This window comes from Cynocephalus volans, chromosome 2 (assembly GCF_027409185.1).
Source record: "Cynocephalus volans isolate mCynVol1 chromosome 2, mCynVol1.pri, whole genome shotgun sequence".
In the NCBI taxonomy this organism is placed as follows: domain Eukaryota; kingdom Metazoa; phylum Chordata; class Mammalia; order Dermoptera; family Cynocephalidae; genus Cynocephalus; species Cynocephalus volans.
Window position 1 is genome coordinate 124,484,737 of NC_084461.1, and position 23,771 is coordinate 124,508,507.

Below are 23,771 nucleotides of genomic sequence, written 5' to 3' on the forward strand. Positions count from 1 at the left end.
GTAATTTCTTGGCTAAACACTAAAAGAATAAAAATAAATGAAAGGAAAAATTAAAGAAATAACATATATTTGAATAGTACAAAAGAAGAAAGAAACTTCATGTACAAATAGAAAAATAATTAGATGGCAAATATAAATGGAAAGGTATCACATTATATTAATTATAATTGGGTTAAATAACCCACTCAAACAACCAAAATTGTCAGAGTAGATTTAAGAAAAACTCAGTTATATGCTATCAAATAAATGTGTGTGTGATAACAGAAAGATTGAAAGTTAAAAAATGGAATAAGGTGTATAATACAAACAGTAGCCAAAATAAATATAGTGTAGCTATACTCACAGAAGACAAAGGAGACTTTAAAGAAAGATATGCTACTGTAGAAAAAGAAAGATATTTCGTAATGGTGAAGAGGTAAATCTACCAGAAATGTGTTAGTTCTAAGACTAAATATATCACCACTGATAACAAAATATATAAAGTGAACTTGACAGAAAGCAAATGAAAAACGAAAAACTACAGTCACATTGGGAGACTTAATACAACTCTCTCAATTCCTGATAGGATAAGAAGACAAAACATACACACACATAATAAGATTTGAACAAAACAAACATCATACTCAAGTAAATTGACATACATGGCACACTGGAGCATACTCGTTCTTTTTACATGCATATGGAATATATCAAAATTGTCCCTATTCTGGGTCATAAAACATGCCTAAAAAAATTGTTAAAAGAATTGGAATGCTCTTTGATCATAGTGGAATTAAGCCAGAAATAAAAAAATAACAAAAATCCCCCAAAGCTTTAAAATTACATAATATAACCCATGAGTCAGAGAAGAAATAACAACAGAAATTTCCAAATATTTTGAACTGGGTAAAAATTAAGATCTGACATATCAAAACAGAACTTAGAAAGAAATTTAAAACTTTAAATGCACATAGTAGAAAAGAAAGACTAAAAATCAGTAATCTAAGCTTTCATTTCAAAAGTTATACAAAGAACAGCAATCAAATGCAAATAAAAAAGGAAGAAAATTAACATACACACATAAGCAGAAATAAATAAAATAGATGACAAATATATGAGAGTAAAGTAAAGCTGAACATTGGTTCTTCATAATGATTAATAAAATTTCAAACTCTTAGACTAATCCAGAAAAAAAGAAATAAAACACCAACTTCCAATATCAGGAATGAAAAAAGGAACATCACTAACAATACTACAAACATTTTAAAAAATAAAAATGGAATATTATGAACAACTTTGTTACAATAAATTTGACAATTTATACAAAATAGAAAACATCTTTTAAAAACACAATTTCCCCAAACTGAAACAAGAATAGAAAATCTGATTAGTCCTATCAAATAAATTAAAGATGTTATTATAAACCTTTTCACCTCAATTCACAGTAATGAATTCTTCCAAATATTTATGTAAGAATTAACACAAATTTATACAGACTTTTTAGAGAGTAGAAAAATAGGAAACATTTCTCAAATCATTTGGGTGCCAGCATAATCTGAATAGTTTATAACATCCAAACCTGAGTAGGATATTATAAGAAAGGAAAATTACAAACCAATCTCTTATAAACAAAGATGGAAATTTTTTAAAAATAGCAAATAAAATTCAGAGAAGTATAAAAGGGAAATGATAAACTGAGAAAATGGGTCTTATTTTAGGAAGGCAAATGCATTGTAATATTTGAAAATTGATCAATGTAATTCACTGTATTAACAGAAAAAGGAGAAAAATCATGTGAGTATCTCAGTGGATACAGAAAAAGTCATTTGGTAAAATTCAACACACATTAATGGCAAAATTGTTAGCAAACTAAAAATGGAAGGGAACATTCAGAGCATCTTAAAAACCCTACAGTAAACATAATTATTGGAAAATTATTGAGAACTTTACCCTGGGGATCAAGAACGAGACAAGGATGCCTGCCTTTACTATGTTATTTCAGTATTTTATTATAGGTCCTAACCAATGGAACAGGTATAATTATTGGTAGGAAAGAAATAAAAATATCTTTAAAAAAATACATGATTGTATAAATAGAAAGTCATAAAGAATTTAAAATCTATTATAATTAATGAAGTTAGTATGGCCACTGAATATTAGGTCAACATGCACATATGAGTTGTATTTCTACATAGCAACAAAAAGTGAAAAATTTAAATATAATTTACAATATATTTAGTTCCAAAAATTTAAATACCTAGGAACAAATCTAACAGAATATTTATAAGACTTTTACACTGAAAACTATAAAACATTATTGAGAAATAAAAATCTAAATAAACAGATGGATATAAAATGTTCACTAGTTACAAGGCCTAGTGCTGGAAATACCTCGGTTCTCCCCCAATTAATCTATAGATTCAATAAAATCCTAAATAAAATTTCAGTAGATTTCATTGTGAAAATTGACTAGCCAAATATAGAGTTTATATGGAACTACAAATGGACAGTAATAACCAAAGCAATCTTGAAGAAAAATAATAAAACTGAAGATACCATACCAAAGGCATGAGCCATAGAAGAAAGAATTGATAAGTTGGACTTCATTAAAATTTAAAATTTCTGCTCTGCAAAAGACAGTATTAAGACAATGAAAAGACAATCCACAGACTGGGAGAAAATATTTGCAAAAGACATATCTGATAAAGGACTGTTACCTAAAATATACAAAGAGCTTTTCAAACCGAACAGTAAGAAAACATACAACCCAATTAAAAGCTGGGCCAAAGACCTTAACAGATACCTCACTGAAGAAGACATACAGATGGGAAAAAAAAAAAAAAAAAAAAAAGCATACAAATGATGCTCCACATTATATGTCATCAGGGAAATGCAAATTAAAGTAACAATGAGATACCACTACACATGTATTAGAATGGTCAATCTCTAGAGCACTGACAACACCAAATGCTGGTAAGGATGTGGAGCAACAGGAACTCTCATTCATTGCTGATGGGAATGAAAAATCTTACAGCCACTTTGGAAAAACAGTTTGGCAGTTTCCTAGAAAACTGAACATACTCTTACCATTGATTCAGCAATCATGCACCTTTGTATTTATCTAAAAAACTGAAAATGTATGTTCACACAAAAACTTGCATAGAGATGTTTATAGCAGCTTTATTCATAATTGCCAAAACTTGAAAGCAAACCAAGATGTCCTTCAGTAGGTGAATGGATACATAAACTGTGGTACATCCAGACAATGGAGCACTATGAAGAAATAAGCTACCAACTCATGAAAAGACATGAAGAAAATTTAAATGCATATTACTAAGTGAAAGAAGCCGATCTGAAAAGGCTACATACTGTATGATTCTGACTATATGGTATTCTGAAAAAGGCAACACTGTGGAGACAGTAAAAAGATCACTGGTTGTCAGGGGTTCTGGGGAAGGGAGGTACAGGGAGCACAGGAAGATTTTTTGGGCAGTGAAACTAGTCTGTATGATGCTATAAAGATGAATACATATCATTATAAATTTGTCCAAACTTACAGAATGTACAACACCAAGAGTGAACCCTAATATAAACTATGGGCTCTGGGTGATAATGATGTGTCAGTGTAAGTTCATAAATTGGAACAAATGTACCATTCTGGTGGGGATGTTGTTTATGGGGGAGGCTATGCACGTGTGGGGTCATTGGGTATATGGGAAATTTCTGTACTGTCTGATCATTTTTACTGTGAACCTAAAACTGCTCTAAAAAACACAGTCTATTTTAAAAACCAGAGGACTTACCTCTCAGATAACAAAACCTATTATAAAGCTATAGTAATTAAGACAATATGGTATTGCAGGATAAACAAAGAAAAATGGAATAAACAGTTTTGAGTAGAACTGTAGTCACCTGATTTATGACAAAGATGACACTTCAGAAACAATGGGGAATGAAAAAAAAAAAGAAACAATGGGGAATGTATCTTCGTTTGCTGATGCCAGTGGGGAGGCTGCAAAGGCATTTGGATATTTATATTAAAAAATTTTGACTCTAACCTCATTCATTTGCAAGTTTCTTATAGCTCTAAATGTGAAAAGAAAAGTAAGTAATCTTTCAAAAGACATTATACAAAAATATTTCCATGATCTTGGAGTATGCAAAGATTTAAACAAAACAGAAAAAGTGCCAACCAAAAATTAAAATATTGAGAAATTAGACTAAATTAAAGTTAAGAAGTTTTGGTGATCAAAGACACCATAATAGAGTTAAAATACAAGCCACAGAGTAGTAAAAAGATATTTGGAATAAATGTGTCTGAAAAAGGACTTATACCCAGAACATATAAGAAACTTCTACAAGGATCGATTAGCAAACAGGCAAATGCTCCAAATAGAAAAATGTATAAAGGACTTGAATAAGCACTTCACAAGAAAGTGTCCTGATGGCCAATAAACGTATGAAAATGGCTCAATTTAATTAATCATCAGGGAAATGTTAATTAACATTACGATATAATATCACTGCATACTCACTAGAGTGGTTAAAATTGAAGAGACAATACCAAATGTTGGCAAGGATATGGAGCAACCGGAACTCCCATACTTTGCTGGTATTAATACAACTACTTTTGAAAACTGTTTCACAACATCTGCTAAAGATAAATATATGTGTACACCTTAATGCACAGCAGTCGAACTATGAAAATATTCAACATACATATGGTCATCAAAAAATGTACAAGAATGTAGCAGCACTACTCAAAATAGCTCAAAACTGGAAAAAGCCCAATGTTTATCAACTGGAAAATAGATAAACAAATCATCATATATTTATATAATGGAATAATGTAAAGCAATAATAATAACACAAGTTTAAATGATATGGCACAGATCAGTTTTATAATTACACTGTGAGTGAAAAAAATCCAGACACAAGAGAGTAATATTCCATAACAAAACTTGTATAAAAGTTCAAAAAAAGCTTTAAAAAACCATGACAGTAGAAGTCAGGATAGTGCTTATCTTTTGGGGAGAATGTTCTGATCAGAAAATGGCAAGAGGGGACTTCTTAGGTTTTGGTAATATTTTCTTTTAAATCTAGGCTCTGCTTATTGGAGTGCGTTTACTTTGTGAGAATTCATTGAGTTGTACAATTATGATTTGTGCCCTTTTCTGTGTGTTAAACTTCAAAATAAGAACAATTTTTGTAAAATTTTAATGTTTTGTAGATATACAGTATCACTTATTTCTTGAATATGATTAAATGAGAAACGCACGAAAGATTCTTTGTTGTCTTCAAAAGGTACTTCTATGGAGAAGACTAACATAGCATTCTAGTTCGTTCTGAAAAGTATTTTCTTCACTGAAAATTAACTCATCAAACTTGTATTTAGAACTTCCAATAACTAAGAGCTGGATACAACCGAGAGCGCTTCTGTGACCTAAAATGATATTGATACACACCAGGGTCAGAATTTGGAATAAAATGGCAAATATATGTGCAATAACAAATAAGGACGCCTGGTGGCGCTGCAGGCTAAGAGTGTGAGTAATGGACTCTGCTGGTAATCTGCATGCCATTAAGCTGTGAATCCGGACTCTGAATGCTCCCTAAAAGAAGGAAGCATTTTAGGTAAGATCTAGTGGAGCAATCTTCAGAGAGGGCATCGTTCCAGTGCAAGTCAGCCAGAAAGATAGAATTCAAGGTTATTTAACCACATCATCTAGGTGGATTACATACAAGTTGAAGAAACTGCACCTTCTGGAACAGGGTCTGAATAATGGAGAAAACGCTACAGAAAAGGCAAGTTATCTTTCTTCCTATACTGTTGCTTTTGTGGGAGGCTGGCTCTGAGACAATTAGGTATTCCATGCCAGAAGAAACAGAAAGTGGCTACTTAGTGGCCAACCTGGCAAAAGACCTAGGGCTCAGGGTAGGGGAACTGGCCTCTCGGCGCGCGCGAATCCATTACAAAGGAAACAAACAGCTCCTGCAGCTCGATATAAAGACCGGCAATTTGCTTCTATATGAAAAACTAGACCGGGAGGTGCTGTGCGGGGCCACAGAACCCTGTATATTGCATTTCCAACTATTACTGGAAAACCCAGTGCAGTTTTTTCAAGCTGATCTGCAGCTCGCAGATATAAATGACCATTCCCCAGAGTTCCTGGAAAAGGAAATGCTCCTAAAAATCCCAGAGAGCGTCCAGCCAGGGACTGTATTTCCTCTGAAAATAGCTCAGGACTTTGACATAGGTAGCAACACTGTCCAGAACTACACAATCAGCCCCAACTCCTATTTTCATGTTGTTACTCATAATCGCGCAGATGGTAGAAAATACCCAGAGCTGGTGTTGGACAAAGGGTTGGACCGGGAGGAGCAGCCCGAGCTCAGTTTAACCCTCTCGGCGCTGGATGGCGGGGCCCCGCCCAGGTCCGGAACCATCACAGTACGCATTGAAGTCGTGGACATCAATGATAACGCTCCTAAATTTTTACAGTCGCTCTATGAAGTACAGGTTCCCGAGAACAGCCCCCTTAACTCCTTAGTCGTCGCTGTTTCCGCCCGAGATTTAGATGCAGGGACGTATGGCAGTGTGACTTACGCTCTATTCCAAGGCGACGAAGTTACCCAACCATTTGTAATAGACGAAATAACAGGAGAAATTCGTCTGAAAAGGGCATTGGATTTCGAGGCAACTCGATATTATAACGTGGAAATTGTTGTAACAGACGGCGGAGGCCTTTCAGGAAAATGCACTGTAGCTGTAGAGGTGGTGGATGTGAATGACAACGCCCCTGAACTGACCATGTCGACTCTCACCAGCTCCACCCTAGAAAATTCCCCAGAAAGTGTAGTCGCAGCGTTCAGTGTTTCTGACCCAGATTCTGGGGACAACGGAAAGATGGTTTGCTCCATCCAGGAAGACCTTCCCTTCCTCTTGAAACCCACATTCAAGAACTTTTATACCCTGATGACACAGAGGCCACTGGACAGAGAGGTCAGAGCCGAGTACAACATCACCATCACCGTCACCGACTTGGGGACGCCCAGGCTCAAAACCGAGCACAGCATAACCGTGCAGGTCTCCGACGTCAACGACAACGCCCCCGCCTTCACACAAAGCTCCTACACCCTGTTCGTCCGCGAGAACAACAGCCCCGCCCTGCACATCGGCAGCGTCAGCGCCACAGACAGAGACTCGGGCACCAACGCCCAGGTCACCTACTCGCTGCTGCCGACCCACGACCCGCACCTGGCCCTCGCCTCCCTGGTGTCCATCAACGCGGACAGCGGACACCTGTTCGCCCTGCGGTCGCTGGACTACGAGGCCCTGCGGGCGTTCGAGTTCCGCGTGGGCGCGGCAGACAGAGGCTCCCCCGCGCTGAGCAGCGACGCGCTGGTGCGCGTGGTGCTGGTGGACGACAACGACAACGCGCCCTTCGTGCTGTACCCGCTGCAGAACGGCTCTGCGCCCTGCACCGAGCTGCTGCCCAGGCAGGCCGAGGCGGGCTCCCTGGTGACCAAGGTGGTGGCGGTGGACGGCGACTCGGGCCAGAACGCCTGGCTGTCGTACCAGCTGCTCAAGGCCACGGAGCCCGGGCTGTTCGGCGTGTGGGCGCACAACGGCGAGGTGCGCACGGTCCGGCTGCTGAGCGAGCGCGACGCGGCCAGGCACAGACTGCTGGTGCTGGTCAAGGACAATGGCGAGCCGCCGCTGTCGGCCACCGTCACGCTGCACGTGCTGCTGGTGGACGGCTTCTCCCAGCCCTACCTGCCGCTGCCGGAAGCGGCGCCGGAACGGGCGCAGGCCGACTCGCTCACCGTCTACTTGGTCATCGCGCTGGCCTCGGTCACCTCGCTCTTCCTGTTCTCGGTGCTCCTGTTGGTGGCGGTGCGGCTGTGCAGGAGGCGCAGGGCGGCCTCGGAGGGTCGCTGCTCGGTGCCTGGTGGCCGCTTTCCGGGCCACCTGGTGGACGTCAGCGGTACGGGGACCCTGTCCCAGAGCTACCAGTATGAGGTGTGTCTGATGGGAGGTTCCGGGACAAATGAGTTCAAGTTCCTGAAGCCGGTTATCCCCAGCCTCCCACCCCTGGGCACTGGCGAACAAATAGAAGAAAACATTACCTTCCGGAATAGCTTTGGATTCAATTAGAGTTCTGATTATGATGCAATATTTTCTGCCGTTTATCCAGATATAGAGTTTGAGAGTGTCGTGGAGAAAAATTCCACCTTCAGTTAATGGCTTTGATTTCCCTTTTTCGATGGATTTGTCCGTTGAACTTTATCTTGTCCAATTTTGGCAAACTCAGTTTTACTTCGTGGCATTTATTTACATAATGTCATTCCAAGTCCATGCATGCTGTTGATTCTCCTGAGATTTCTGCTCTTCTTGCTGGTATATACATACAGTGTAATGAAACAGAATGGGTAATATACAGCAAATTGCAAATGAGTCATTAAGGAAGGCCTTAATCCAATATGACTGGTGTCCTTACAAGAAGAGGTTAGTATACAGAGAGAGACCGGACAGGTGCACACAGAGAGATGATCATCTAAAGATACTGAAGGGAGATGGCCATCCACAAGCCAAGGAAAGAGGCCTCCAAATGAAACCAACCCTGCCAACACCTTAATCTTGGACTTTTAGCCTCTAAAACTATGAGGAAATAAATTCATGTTATTTAAGCCACCCAGTCTGTGGTATTTGTTATGGGAGCCCTAGAAAACTAATACAGTGACTTTTCATAAAGTTTAGACAGTTAATGTCCTGTTATGATTGTGGAGTACCTAGCACACTTAAAACTTCTTCAGTTATCCAAATTTCACACAATGCTATATCACCATTTTGAGGTACTTTTATTTATTGTTCCATTAATAATAGTATCATTTGAATTTTTTTGTATGTATGAAAGAAAAGAATAACATTCTTAATTTTCTTTCTTACCTGTTTTTCTCTTTCACTGTCCAACCTCTCTCAGTTGAACTTCTACTTTTACATTTTTATAACCACAGCTTTTTCTTTACACCTTCTTTATAGCCATAGCTAAAAATTGTTGTGTCTATAGATGTTTTAGGAACCTGAAAAAAAATATGGAAAATTTACTTTTTATGACTGTATAAATTATCAATACTTTGCAACCCCAAATCACCAAGAACACACTGTTTCTTTTTGCACCAGAACATTGGGTTTGTTGACTTGTTGCAAATAAGGGAGAACTCACATAATAGGTAACCATGGGTCACCTTAGTAACAAGGTCTTACAAAGAAGTCATAGAATCTGGGCTTGTGTTGGGTGGTTTCGGGGTTAGCTCTGTATTAAATGTTTTCAGGAAATGGGGGTAATTCTCTGATTGACTATCTTAATAAGTTTTGTTTAAGAAGTAGAAAGAACAAAGTGAGATTAAATCTGTCATTGGTAAAGTAACAATGTTCACTCATATTAGCAAAGAAAAGGGGGCTCTTTCAACATTTTGTTGTTGTTTGGAAAATGTTCTTGTTTTTGTCTTTGCTCAAGCATGAAGTCATTGTAGTTACATCAGGGTGACAGTGGTGTTTTCTGATGTTGGTGTTTCATGAAATTGTTTATGTTCAACAGATTATGGCTTACTTATGAGTGCCAGGACAGTTCCTGGTTGTCAGGGGCTGAATCTCTTTCTCAAAATATTGTTCATTGCAAAGTCATGTTGCTTATTAATAAGGACTATCTTTCCTGCTCTTTGGATTCAATGTTTTGCTTCCTGAGCCATTGAGAACAGAATGTTTCTAAAATCAAGATCAAATAGGTTCATCATTTTAGACCCCATCAGTTGGCTTTACCATATTTTCAAAATCTCAATAATTCAGCTTCCCATATTTCCTAATCTCAGGCCCTCTGTTTTTCTGCTTCATCTGGATTAAATGATGTCTGTTTGTACAAAACTGTCATCTTGTCTTCATATCTCTTCTGGTTGAGTCCACTGTTTGATAGATCCCTTATCTCTTTCTTTCTTTTTTAATTCCCTCCCTTTGCTACAGTATATCCTCAAGTGGCTTCCAGAAAGAGGGTGCACACAAAAAAACCTTTCTGTGACTCTGCATGTCTGAAAATTCACTTAGTTTTCCCTCATACTTGATTGATGATTTGACCAGATATAGAATTCTTGCTTGGAAATTTTAAATCATTAATATATCAATTTTGGGTTCACAATTTTTTATAAGAAATCTTATGCCAGTTGGATTCTTAATCCTTGTTCTTCTTTATAGTTGCAACAGATGTGCATATGTTCCTAAATAATATGTTAAGGGGATTTTGGGGGGTCTGTCTTCAATTTATAGAAAACAATTCATATAATATGGATCAACTGTAGGCTTGCTTTTTTCAATCATTATGGTATTGGATTTATTCATGTTAATGCAGTTCATTCATCTACACTACTCTATAGTATTCTGTTGTATAAATACATCTTTACCTTTAATTTTATTTTACTGTTGATTGACTTTCGGGTTGCTCTAAGAATTATTTTACTTTTACAATGCTTCTATAAGTATTCTTGAATATATCTCCTTATGTGCTCAGGCAAGAGTTCCTTCTGGGTACATGCACATCCAGGAAGGGACTATTTGGGTCATAGCAAGAACCAGGAAGATATCAAAGTGAATTAAATAGACAATTAATAGATGCCAACACCAAGATAACAGAGATGTTAGGATTATCTGACAAAGATTTTAAAACAGACTTTTAAAAGTGCTTCAGTGAGCAACTATGAATGTATTAGAAACAATTGAAAAAATAGAGTCTCAGCAAAAAATAGAAAATATAAAGAAACATCAACAAAAATTTTAGAAATTAAAGATATAGTTAAAATTAGAAAGTCAACATATGGGCTCAACAGCAGAATGGTGGGGACAAAGAAAGAATTAGTGAACTAAAACATAGAACAATAGAAATTACCCAATCTGAACAACAAGCAGAAAATTGGTTGTAAAAAAATGAACAGAGCTTCAGGGACCTGTGGGACAATAACCAAAGATCTAACATATTTGTCATTGAAGTCCCAGAAAGAAAGGAGAAAGAGGGTGGGACTGGAAAAGTTCTCATAGAAATAATGGCTAAGAACTTCCCAAATTGGCAAAAGACATAAATCCAGAGATTCAAGAAGCCAAACAAATCTCAAACAGTATAAACCCAAAGAAATCAACACGAAGAAACATCATTGTCAAATTTTTGAAAACCAAATTCAAGGGAAATGTCTCAAAAACAGTGAGAGAGAAATGACACCTTACCTATAAGGCAAGAACAATTTGTATGATAGTAGGTTTCTCATCAGAAACCATGAAGTTCAGAAGGGAGTTGCACAATATTTTTCAAGTGCTGAAAGAAAAGAATTGTCAAGCCAGAATTCTAAATCCAATGAAAATATCCTTTAGGAAAAGAATTTGTTGCCAGTGGCCCAACTCTAAAGGAGTGGCTAAAGAAAGTTCTTCAAACTGAAAGAAAAAAAAGTAATCTTGGAACATCAGGAAAAAAGAAACAACAGAAGAAACAAAAATATAGATAAATACAATAGAACTTGCTTCTCTTCCAGAGGTTTCTAAATTATGTTTGGTGGTTGAATCCAAAATTATAACACTGTCTGTTGTGGCTCTAAACATATGTAGAGGAAATATTTAAGACAATTATATTATAAATGGAGGAGGGTAAAGGGACATAAAGGGAGACAGTTTTCTACACTTCACTTGAACTGTTAATATGATGAAACCAATAAGTTATAATAAGTTATATATACATAATATAATACCCTAGACCACTAAAAAGTTATATTAAATGATATGCTAAATAAACACTATAGATAAATAAAAGTGGAGTTCTAAAATATGTTCTAATAACCCACAGGAATTTAGAAAAAAGAAAACAGAAACAAACAAACAAACAAAAACCTAGAACAAACAGAAAACAAGACAAAATGAAAGGCAGACTTAAGCTCTACATATCAATAATTACATTAAATGTAAATGGTCTAGGCTGGCCAGTTTGCTCAGTTGGTTAGAACTCTGCCTGGTAACACCAAGGTCAAGGGTTCAGATAGCCATAGCAGCCAGCAGCCAAAAATAATAATAATAATAATAAAAGTAAATGGTCTAAGCACACCAATTTAAAAAATGATGTTGAGAGAATGGGTTTAAAAAATCACGACCCAACTATATGTTGTCTACAAGAAACTTCATTTCAAACATGATGATATAGGCAGATTAAAAAGAAAAAAGGTAGAAAAAATATTATGCAAACATTAATAATAAAAATAAAACAGGAGTGGCCATAATAATATCAGATAAAGTAGGCATCAGAGCAAAGAAAATTAACAGAGACAGAGTGGAATGTTATATAATTATAAAAGAAGAAAATGTAGCAATCCTAATTGTGTATACACAAAAGAACAGAGCTGCAAAATAAATGCAGCAAAAAGTGATAAAAACGAAAAAGACAAAACCACAATTATAGTTGGAGACTTCAATGGCACTCTCTTAACAACTGTTAGAACAACCAGACAGAAAATCAGCAGGGGAACAAAGAACTCAACAACACCATCAACCAACAGTTATCTAACTCATATTTATAGAACACTCCACCCAACCCCAAAATCCACATTCTTTTCAAATGCCTACAGAACATGTATAGCATAGACCACATCCTGGGCCATAAAACAAACTTCAACCAATTTAAAAGCAAAATCATACAGAGTGGGTTCTCCAATCACAATGGAATTAAAATAAACACTAATAATGAAAAGATAACAGGAAAATCTTCAAACCCTTAGAAACTAAACAATGTATGTACTTCTAAATAATCTATGGATCAAAGAGGAAGTCTCAAGGAAAATTTAAAAATACATTGAACTGAACTGAAAATGAAAATACAACATATCAAAATTTATGAGACATAGCTAAAGCAGTGCAAAAAGAGAAATTTATAGCACCAAATGCATATATTAGAAAAGAGGAAAACTCTCAAGTCAATCACCCACCATTTTACCACTTCAAGCTTCCACCTCAAGAAACTAGAAAAAGATGAGCAAAATAAACACAAAGCATGCAGAAGGAAGGAAATAATAAAGATAATAGAAGAAATCAAGGAAATTAAAACAAAAAGTAACAAAGAAAGTAAATGAAACAAAGAACTGTTTTTCTTGTAAAATATCAACAAAATTGACAAACCTCTAGCAACGCTGACACTTCTTATCTAACCACTTGAGATTTCGAATATGATTTAACATCAAATCTTTTATATTTTCTAACTTATCTGCAGCATATTTCTTATCAATTGAGAGGTTTCTTTAAGTGACTGCTTACATATCATCTCTATCTTTTCCCTGAATTATTGTGTTTTTCTTTGAATATAACTGAATTAAAGAAGAGTTATAAAAATTTCAATTCATCCTTGAAGGTTAATCTTTATCTTTCACTTTTGGTAAACTTGAAGAATTTTTAAAACTTATAATGGTTTTAAAGGAAAACATATATTTGAAGCACAAAATAAAAATCAGCTTGATCAACTATGCAATAATTCTAAGATAACTAAACACTATTTCAATATACCGTACAATATTCGATCAGTTAAAATACAACTTCAGCTAGCTGGTAATAATTAAGCTAAATTAATCTTTAAAACATTTATAACTTCACTGTAGCAAATATGAGCATAAAGAATATGGGGCATAGCACTTTTATTTATTTTTTGTTTTTTTATATTGTCTGCCTTTCCTTGCTACGTAGAGGAGACCAGGGTTTTGCCACCCAATTATTAAAGCTAAGCTATATCTGTATCTTGAAGGAAGTATGTGTTACATGATGGATCCACTTGTCAAAATGGTACAGTTAAGATTGGTGCATTTCAATATATGTACACATTTCCTCTAGAAAAGAACTGTACAAAAGTAATCATTAAGTGGGAGGCAGAGAATGGAGGAAAAAGTATAGATGAAACAAGAAGACAGAATGTTGTGAAGCTGGGTGATGTGTGCATAGAACCTTATTCTGTTTACTTTGTATATGTTGGAATTTTTCCATAATAAAACATTTAAAAATTAATGATTCCTTATGAGAATATGTTTATGAAAGCAAAGTTAATTCCGCTACAATCTTGCAAATCAAAGCAAAGCAAAAGAGAGCAAAGCAGAGAAGCATTATCCTGAAGAAATCTAATGTAATTCACTTTCTATAAAAAGACAGTTTCTTGGCATAGCCAATTGATATCTTTTTGGGGTATGTTGAGGTAGTATATTCTTTCTCTTTATCATAACTACCACTATTGTCAAAAGTATTTCAAATTGATCTAAATTGAGTTTGGCACCTACGGTTCTGCTGATAAAATTTGCTTTAAAATGAAAAATAATTCAATAAGCTGTATTTGAAGACACTTGATGGTGCTGCAGGCAAAGAGAGCGAATGAAGGATTTTGTGGGTGCCAGAGTTGCCATTATGCTGGAATCAGAACTCAGAATGCCCACTGAAAGAAGGAAGCATTTAGGATTGAGATAGAAATAGCCTTGTTTCAGAGAAGAAACAAAACTCATCCAAGATGTTTATGATCATTGGTTTTACTTCATCAGTTTATTTTTGTTATTCATATCCTAGTCTCCATGATACTTATCAAGTGAACTCTGGAGGCTGCTCACACTGATAGTCTCCTTATCCTTCTGGCCACATAGAAGTGATTTTTAACTACAAGATGATCTCATCTGTTCAGACTTTAAATTATATTTAGCTTTGTTTATTTTGCCTAGGGTTGAAGTATTTTGAAAAATCTTCTCATTTTAGTCTTCCACCATCTTGGCTCTTACCTGAAGTCAATTTTGTGTGAACTCATTTGATTTCATGTCTCAATAAATATGAAATCAATCTGAAATGAATTATGTTTTGCATTTTTGTGTTCTTATATGTGCACTGATCCATTTCATGTGTTTTGGGGATATTTAGAGACATTTTCTAATTCATCTGAGCAGAAACTGGGGATAGGAATGGATATGGCCATGATATTCCATCACTGAATTCTGTGGTATTTATTCAAATGTAATTCACCTTTTTACATCACTTTATTTGACTGTATTTATAAGATCTAGTGTCCTTGCTGTTAGAGGATGGTGGAAGAGGAGACTAACATTTGTTTTGTGCATTGCATCATGTCCTTACAGCAGGGTAATATATGAGGGTACTTCAAAAAGTTCATGGAAAATAGGGTTAAAAGACAATACAAATCTTTCCGTGAATTTTTTGAAATATCCTTGTGTTTAGACCTTGAGTGGTTAATTAGTGCAAGATGGGAATTTAACAAAAAATTAGGATAAAATGCACAAGTCTCTTAAAATCAAGACCAATTCTATTCATACAGAAATGAAGAGAAATACTAAAATGCTTATGACAAATACAAGTACTTGATTGTTCCCAGCTCCTCTCTTAAATAATAATTTGCTTAGATACATCTACCATAAGTATTTCTTGGCACCAATTTTCCTTCTAATAGCTTAATTATTCTCTTTACTTGAAGGTGTAACCACATAACAAAGTAAGTCTGTTGTTTATGCTATTTGTGAGTCATAATTTAGAGAATTTATTGTTCCTAACCAACTTCTACTTTTTGTATAGTTTGTTGATTTGTTTATTGGGACAATTAAATAGTGTACCTCTTAGACTCATAAGTTACATGGCTCATCAGAGATAAAATGCACTGCTAAATAATCGAAGTTGATTGTAGGAAGTTTACATTACTTGAGGGAGTGATTCTTAAATGTTAGTATTCATGAGAATTACTTAAGAGGAAAGTTCAATCAATGCAGATTAGCACCACCAGAGAATTTGATTCAAGATCTGGAGGGCAGCCCGGGAATTGGCTTGAAAACAAAACCACACACACAACACGAGACATCCAAACAATTCTTTATCCATGCAGTTTACATACTACGTCTGAGAAACTCTGACTCAACCTTAAAGTCTTCCTGTGTTCAGATTTTGGAAATGGGATTGATCTGAAAATACCTCATGAAGTTATTCATTTCAACGCATGGTGGCGGTGCAGGCTAAGAGAGTGAATAAAAGGTCTGCAGATTCAGTGGACTCCATTTCACCCAGAAGCCAAAGTAAAAATAGAGAACCCATTTCCGGCTAAGCTAGAAGTGTTCTGGAAGGCAGTCAGCACCAGACAATTTATAAGAATGAATTCAAAAATCTATAGCAAAGATATTTTGGAGGGTCAACGGTGGACGTGGTGATCGGGAGCTGAAAAGGATTTTTCCTCTGGAATCAAGCATAACCATATTGATGGCACAAATGAAAGTACAGCACAAGAAAAGGCAAGTGGCGATTTTTATTATACTGATGCTTTTGTGGGGGGTCCATTCAGAATCGATTCAGTATTCTGTCCTAGAAGAGACAGAAAGTGGCACGTTTGTGGCCAACTTGACGAAGGACCTGGGACTCAGGGTGGGAGAGCTGGCCACTCGGGGTGCCCGGGTTGTTTTCAAGGGGAACAGACAGCATTTGCACTTTGAACCGCAGACCTATGATTTGCTGCTTACTGAGAAAATGGACCGGGAGGAGCTCTGTGGCTCCACTGAGCCGTGTGTGCTACCTTTCCAAGTATTATTGGAAAACCCCTTGCAGTTTTTCCAGGCTGCCTTGAGAGTCAGAGATATAAATGACCACACCCCAGAGTTCCCTGCCAGAGAAATCCGCCTGAAAATATCAGAAATTACAATGCCAGGAAAGGCATTTGCTTTGAAAATGGCACAGGATTTAGACTCTGGCAGCAACAGCCTTCAGAGCTATACCGTTAGCTCCAACCCTCACTTCCAAGTTCACACCCGCAGTCGCAGCGACGGCAGGAAGTTCCCGGAGCTAGTGCTGGAAAACGCATTGGACCGCGAAGAACAGCCCCAACTCACACTAACACTCACCGCGCTGGATGGTGGGTCTCCGCCCCGGTCAGGGACAACAAAGATTCAGATACTGGTCTTAGACAGCAATGACAACGCCCCCGAGTTTGCTCAGGAGCTCTATGAAGCGCAAGTTCCTGAGAACAGCCCTCTCGGCTCTATGGTTACTACCGTCTCAGCGAGAGATTTAGATGCAGGATCCTTTGGGGAGGTATCTTATGCCCTTTTTCAAGTCGATGACGTTATTCAACCCTTCGAAATAAACGCGATCACAGGAGAAATTCGACTGAGAAAGACTTTGGATTTTGAGGAATTTCAGTCTTATCACGTGGATGTTGAAGCCACAGATGGCGGGGGTCTAACAGGAAAATGCTCTTTAGTCGTCAAGGTCCTGGACGTGAATGACAACGCCCCTGAAGTGACCATGTCCTCACTTATTAGCCCCATCCCCGAAAACTTGCCAGATATCACAGTGGCAGTTTTTAGTGTTTCAGATGCAGACTCCGGACATAACCAACAAGTTATTTGTTCTATAGATGACAATCTCCCTTTTTTTCTAAGACCCTCAGCGGAGAATTTCTACACCCTGGTAACAGAAGGAGCGCTGGACAGAGAGGTCACAGCCGAGTACAACATCACCATCACCGTCACCGACTTGGGGACACCCAGGCTCAAAACCGAGCACAGCATAACCGTGCAGGTCTCCGACGTCAACGACAACGCCCCTGCCTTCACACAAAGCTCCTACACCCTGTTCGTCCGCGAGAACAACAGCCCCGCCCTGCACATCGGCAGCGTCAGCGCCACAGACAGAGACTCGGGCACCAACGCCCAGGTCACCTACTCGCTGCTGCCGACCCACGACCCGCACCTGGCCCTCGCCTCCCTGGTGTCCATCAACGCGGACAGCGGACACCTGTTCGCCCTGCGGTCGCTGGACTACGAGGCCCTGCGGGCGTTCGAGTTCCGCGTGGGCGCGGCAGACAGAGGCTCCCCCGCGCTGAGCAGCGACGCGCTGGTGCGCGTGGTGCTGGTGGACGACAACGACAACGCGCCCTTCGTGCTGTACCCGCTGCAGAACGGCTCTGCGCCCTGCACCGAGCTGCTGCCCAGGCAGGCCGAGGCGGGCTCCCTGGTGACCAAGGTGGTGGCGGTGGACGGCGACTCGGGCCAGAACGCCTGGCTGTCGTACCAGCTGCTCAAGGCCACGGAGCCCGGGCTGTTCGGCGTGTGGGCGCACAACGGCGAGGTGCGCACGGCCCGGCTGCTGAGCGAGCGCGACGCGGCCAGGCACAGACTGCTGGTGCTGGTCAAGGACAATGGCGAGCCGCCGCTGTCGGCCACCGTTACGCTGCACGTGCTGCTGGTGGACGGCTTCTCCCAGCCCTACCTGCCGCTGCCGGAAGCGGCGCCGGAGCGGGCTCAGGCCGACTCGCTCACCGTCTACTTGGTCATCGCGCTGGCCTCGGTCACCTCGCTCTTCCTGTTCTCGGTGCTCCTGTTGGTGGCGGTGCGGCTGTGCAGGAGGCGCAGGGCGGCCTCGGAGGGCCGCTGCTCGGTGCCTGGGGGCCGCTTTCCGGGCCACCTGGTGGACGTCAGCGGTACGGGGACCCTGTCCCAGAGCTACCAGTATGAGGTGTGTCTGATGGGAGAGTCAGGGACCAGCGAGTTCAAGTTTCTGAGGCCGATTATGCCTAACTTTCCTCCTCAGGGTACTGGGAAGGAAATGGAGGAAAGCCCCACCTTTGAGAATAGCTTCCCATTCGGTTAAGTGCTGGGTTTTTCTGCTATGCCCTACTTACTGAGTTTGGAAATCTCTTTTAACTTAAAGTTGCATGTTATTAATGCATGTTATTGAAGGCTTGTTTCTTGCTTATTTTACTACTATTCTTAGGTTGACATTTTTAAAAAGCCATATACTGTGAGTATGCAGTATTTTCTCTCTTTATGCTTAGTAGTTGTTTTTACTACCCTCACATGAGTGTATTTGGCATTAAAATTAAGTCATCTATTCTTTTTACAAAAATATATTCTAATGTACTTAATAAGTAAGATTACATTTCTAACTATTGGTGACATTTGTTTGTTGGTGACATTGCCATGTGGGACTATGTTTTAAATGTAAGAATTTGATATTATTTAACCTTACAATGTAACTCTTATTTTGTGGTAACTCCTACAGTATGTAACACTAAAGACAAACACTAAAGATAGCTAAACACTTAGCCATTTTACTTGTGTGTATTTCAGTGTACCGTAACAGTCAACACTAGCACATATAATATATGAAAATAGACTTTACTGAGGTGTCAACATATTAAATTACAATTCATCAGCCTCATGTAAGAACATGATGGTCCTTTTAAAAAAAACACCAAGCCAATTATAAATGTTTAATAAATATTTACTGTTACTAACTTCAAGTAGTGAATTTCTTCCTAAAATACACTTTCTATGAATAAAGATTCTAATATTCTCTCTACATTAAAGTACCCTTGTCAGTGAGTGAAATTCTTAAATACCACTACTTAGTTAATCACTGTTTTGTTTTCTTTCAAAGCAGAAAACACCCTTCCACTCACCCTTCACTCTATTATAGAACATAAAGTGCTTGAGATAACATTTTATCTCCTTGTTCCTAACAAGTTGAAAGTTCAAAGATATAGTTTTGTAAAATTCAAATTACATTTTTCCAAACTCCTCTCACTTTCTCAAGCTTCTATATATGATACCTGCCAAGACCTAAGTAAGCTATTAATGGCAGGTTATTAGGTAAAGTCAGATTTTCCCTTATAGTGCTGTGTAAGCATCATTTTTATTAACCATAAACCACTTACTTTCACAGTTTTCACATATTAGACAAATATTTGTGTCAGTTATATTTGTGGTATTTCATGAAAAATCTCTCTTTTTAATCTCCTAACAAAGGCAGGCAATTTACATTAAAGTGACAGTTCAGTGAATATTTTATTTTTATTCTTAATTAAATGGAACAGGGCTCAACTAAATTACATTTGGCTGCATTTAGTGTTTAAATAAGTTAATTATCATGGGTGATTACCAACTGATTCAGTGAGTTTAGGGAACATTTACTGTTTTGTATTCCCAGATATTTACCCTCGCTCCTTGGAGTAGCATTCTTCTTCTTGGGAGGGGGGGAGTATTTGCTTCTCCCACTATTTTTGCTCCAACCACAAGGCTCTAGTTGGAGCAGTGGTGTTTTTCAATGACCCCATCTCCATAGTCCCAGAGTAGGTACACTGGGATGGGCTCCTGTTCAATGCAGACAGGTCAAAATCCTTTCCCAGAAAGCATTATTTTTGATTTTGTTGACTTTATCATCTTTGTCATGTTTGTAGAAAAGATTGAATTCTGAGCTAATACTGATTTCTAATAAAACAAATGGCCACTTTCTTTCAACTTTACTGGGCATTGCATACAGTGAATTTATGAAGAAAATTTTTTCCGAAAGGATATGTATGCCAGAGACTGAAAAGAAATTACATTTTTATTTTCTTTCAAGAGTTACAGGCGCATTTCAATTTGGGAGTAGAAACTGGATTTAAAAACTTATGCAGTAAATTTTCCTGACCCAAGAGAACAAATCCGTATTTTTGTAATAGAATGTAAACTCCCCAAGAGCAAGGATTTTTGTGTTTCATTTACTTTTATCTTCAGAAGCTAGAAGAATGCCTGCACAGATAAATATTCGTTAAAGGAATAAATGAATTCGCCTAGACCAGTTTTGTGTAATGAACTTGTACCTTTATAAGATGAATATAGATGTAGATATAGATGTTATTTTTGCTCTCACAACTGTTGCTAGCTACCTGAACAAGACTGCATGAGGGGTGGGGTGGGGGCGGGGAGGTGAAGGGCGCGGACCGGGCGAGGAATACATAACACGCCTAGACCTAAAAGTCATATGATAGGTTTTAGCTGTTACATTGCGCTTTGAAATGAAAATTATCTGAAGTTGTAAAGAGGAACGCTTGGTGGCGCTGCAGGCTAAGAGTGTGGAAAACTGGAGACTCAGTGACAAAAGCAGAACAGTTTCTGCCGGCTCGAAAAGCAAACATTTTGCACTACTGGGAGATAGAAGGTTTCAGAGAGACAGCTATCTCCATGTCAGTCAATGTCAAAAAGAACTAACTCAAAATTATTAAGCCAAGATAGCTGTGACTATAAAGCAATTATTTTATGATTAAATACTGCATCTTCTGGACCCAGAGGAACAATGGAGACGCCGCTCCCCAAAGCGCCGAAGAAAAGGCAAGTGACCGCCATTATTTTCCTATTACTATTGTGGGAGGCGGGCAGTGCAACCATTAAGTATTCCGTTCTAGAAGAGAGGGACAGTGGTTCTTTTGTGGCCAACCTAGCAAAAGACCTGGGGCTGAGCATAGGGGAGCTGGCCGCGCGGGGCGTCCAGATTCTTTCCAAAGGAAACAAACAGCATTTGCAGATCGAACGAAAGACTGGGAATTTGCTCCTAAAAGAAAAATTGGACCGGGAGGAGTTGTGTGCTGACACGGATCCATGTATACAGCATTTCCAGGTGTTACTAAAAAACCCAGTGCAGTTTATTCAAGGTGAACTACAACTCCAAGATATAAATGATCATGCCCCAGAATTCTTAGAAAATGAAATCCTCTTGAAAATCCCAGAAAGTAGCTATCCAGGGACTCCGTTTCCTTTGAAAATAGCAGAAGATTCGGACGTAGGTAGCAATACAGTTCAGAACTACATAATTAGTACCAACTCCCATTTCCACCTTTTCACCCGCAATCTCAGCGACGGCAGAAAATACCCAGAGCTGGTGCTGTACAAAGCGCTGGATCGTGAGGAGCAGCCAGAGCTTAGGTTAACCCTCCTGGCGCTGGACGGTGGGTCACCTCCCAGGACTGGGACTTCCCAGGTTCTCATCTTGGTCCTGGATATCAATGACAATGCCCCTGAATTTACTCAGCAGGTCTATGAGGTGCAGGTCCCAGAGAACAGCCCTGTAGGTTCCCTTGTCATCACTGTCTCCGCTATAGATTTAGATGCTGGGACCCACGGGGAGCTCAGCTACACATTTTTCCAATCCTCAAATCAAGTTTTTCAGGCCTTTGAAATAAACACAGTCACGGGAGAAATTAGATTAAAAAAACTGTTGGATTTTGAGGAAATTCAATCTTACAGCATGGAAATTGAGGCCTCAGATGGTGGAGGTCTTTCAGGAAAATGCACAGTAGCTATAAAAGTGACGGATGTAAACGACAACGCCCCTGAACTGACCGTGTCCTTCCTCGTCAGTGATATCCCAGAAAACTCCCCAGAAACGGTGGTCGCTATTTTCGGAATTTCAGATCTAGACTCCGGGGACAATGGAAAAACGATGTGTTCCATCCAAGACAATCTGCCCTTCCTTCTGAAACCTACTGTAGAAAATTTCTACACCCTGGTAACAGAAGGAGCGCTGGACAGAGAGGTCAGAGCCGAGTACGACATCACCATCACCGTCACCGACTTGGGGACGCCCAGGCTCAAAACCGAGCACAGCATAACCGTGCAGGTCTCCGACGTCAACGACAACGCCCCTGCCTTCACACAAAGCTCCTACACCCTGTTCGTCCGCGAGAACAACAGCCCCGCCCTGCACATCGGCAGCGTCAGCGCCACAGACAGAGACTCGGGCACCAACGCCCAGGTCACCTACTCGCTGCTGCCGACCCACGACCCGCACCTGGCCCTCGCCTCCCTGGTGTCCATCAACGCGGACAGCGGACACCTGTTCGCCCTGCGGTCGCTGGACTACGAGGCCCTGCGGGCGTTCGAGTTCCGCGTGGGTGCGGCAGACAGAGGCTCCCCCGCGCTGAGCAGCGACGCGCTGGTGCGCGTGGTGCTGGTGGACGACAACGACAACGCGCCCTTCGTGCTGTACCCGCTGCAGAACGGCTCTGCGCCCTGCACCGAGCTGCTGCCCAGGCAGGCCGAGGCGGGCTCCCTGGTGACCAAGGTGGTGGCGGTGGACGGCGACTCGGGCCAGAACGCCTGGCTGTCGTACCAGCTGCTCAAGGCCACGGAGCCCGGGCTGTTCGGCGTGTGGGCGCACAACGGCGAGGTGCGCACGGCCCGGCTGCTGAGCGAGCGCGACGCGGCCAGGCACAGACTGCTGGTGCTGGTCAAGGACAATGGCGAGCCGCCGCTGTCGGCCACCGTCACGCTGCACGTGCTGCTGGTGGACGGCTTCTCCCAGCCCTACCTGCCGCTGCCGGAAGCGGCGCCGGAGCGGGCACAGGCCGACTCGCTCACCGTCTACTTGGTCATCGCGCTGGCCTCGGTCACCTCGCTCTTCCTGTTCTCGGTGCTCCTGTTGGTGGCGGTGCGGCTGTGCAGGAGGCGCAGGGCGGCCTCGGAGGGCCGCTGCTCGGTGCCTGGGGGCCGCTTTCCGGGCCACCTGGTGGACGTCAGCGGTACCGGGATCCTGTCTCAGAATTATCAGTGTGAAGTTTACCTGGCAGAAAGCTCTGAAAGGAACGAGTTCAAGTTTCTTCAATCGGTACTCCCCAACTTTTTGGGTGAAGCGAATGCTGGGGACACCGAAGAAAATCCCAACTCTAGAAATCAGTTTGGGTTCAATTAGGAATGTAACTTGGACGACACGTGATAAATCATAGTATTCGCTGACCAATCTATAAGTTCCCAGCCCTTTTATTCACATACAGAGCTTACATATGCACACATTAGTAATTATTGTCATATTTGTAGCTATTTCAACCTCCTGGACTATTTTACATTCCCTCTAATGTTTTTGTGTGCCATCTCACAGATTGCATGCACACACTATAGCAGAGACATGCTGTTTCTCAGGATTTTTTTTTTTTGGTGGGGGTGGT

At 39.9% G+C, this 23,771-nt stretch overlaps 3 protein-coding genes across 3 annotated transcripts; all 3 read left to right on the forward strand.

Annotated features, from left to right (window-relative positions):
• The first annotated feature begins 5,761 nt into the window (after positions 1-5,761).
• LOC134369354 (protocadherin beta-5) lies at positions 5,762-8,137 on the forward strand. Its single transcript, XM_063085764.1, has one exon. It carries the CDS (start codon positions 5,762-5,764, stop codon positions 8,135-8,137), a length of 2,376 nt encoding a protein of 791 aa, XP_062941834.1.
• Positions 8,138-16,258: 8,121 nt separating this feature from the next.
• Positions 16,259-18,661, forward strand: PCDHB6 (protocadherin beta 6). The gene has a single exon (XM_063087655.1). It carries the CDS (start codon positions 16,277-16,279, stop codon positions 18,659-18,661), a length of 2,385 nt encoding a protein of 794 aa, XP_062943725.1. The 5' UTR covers positions 16,259-16,276.
• A 2,466-nt stretch (positions 18,662-21,127) lies between these two features.
• LOC134369336 (protocadherin beta-17) lies at positions 21,128-23,518 on the forward strand. The gene has a single exon (XM_063085729.1). The coding sequence runs from the start codon at positions 21,128-21,130 to the stop codon at positions 23,516-23,518; it is 2,391 nt and encodes a 796-aa protein (XP_062941799.1).
• Positions 23,519-23,771: the final 253 nt, after the last annotated feature.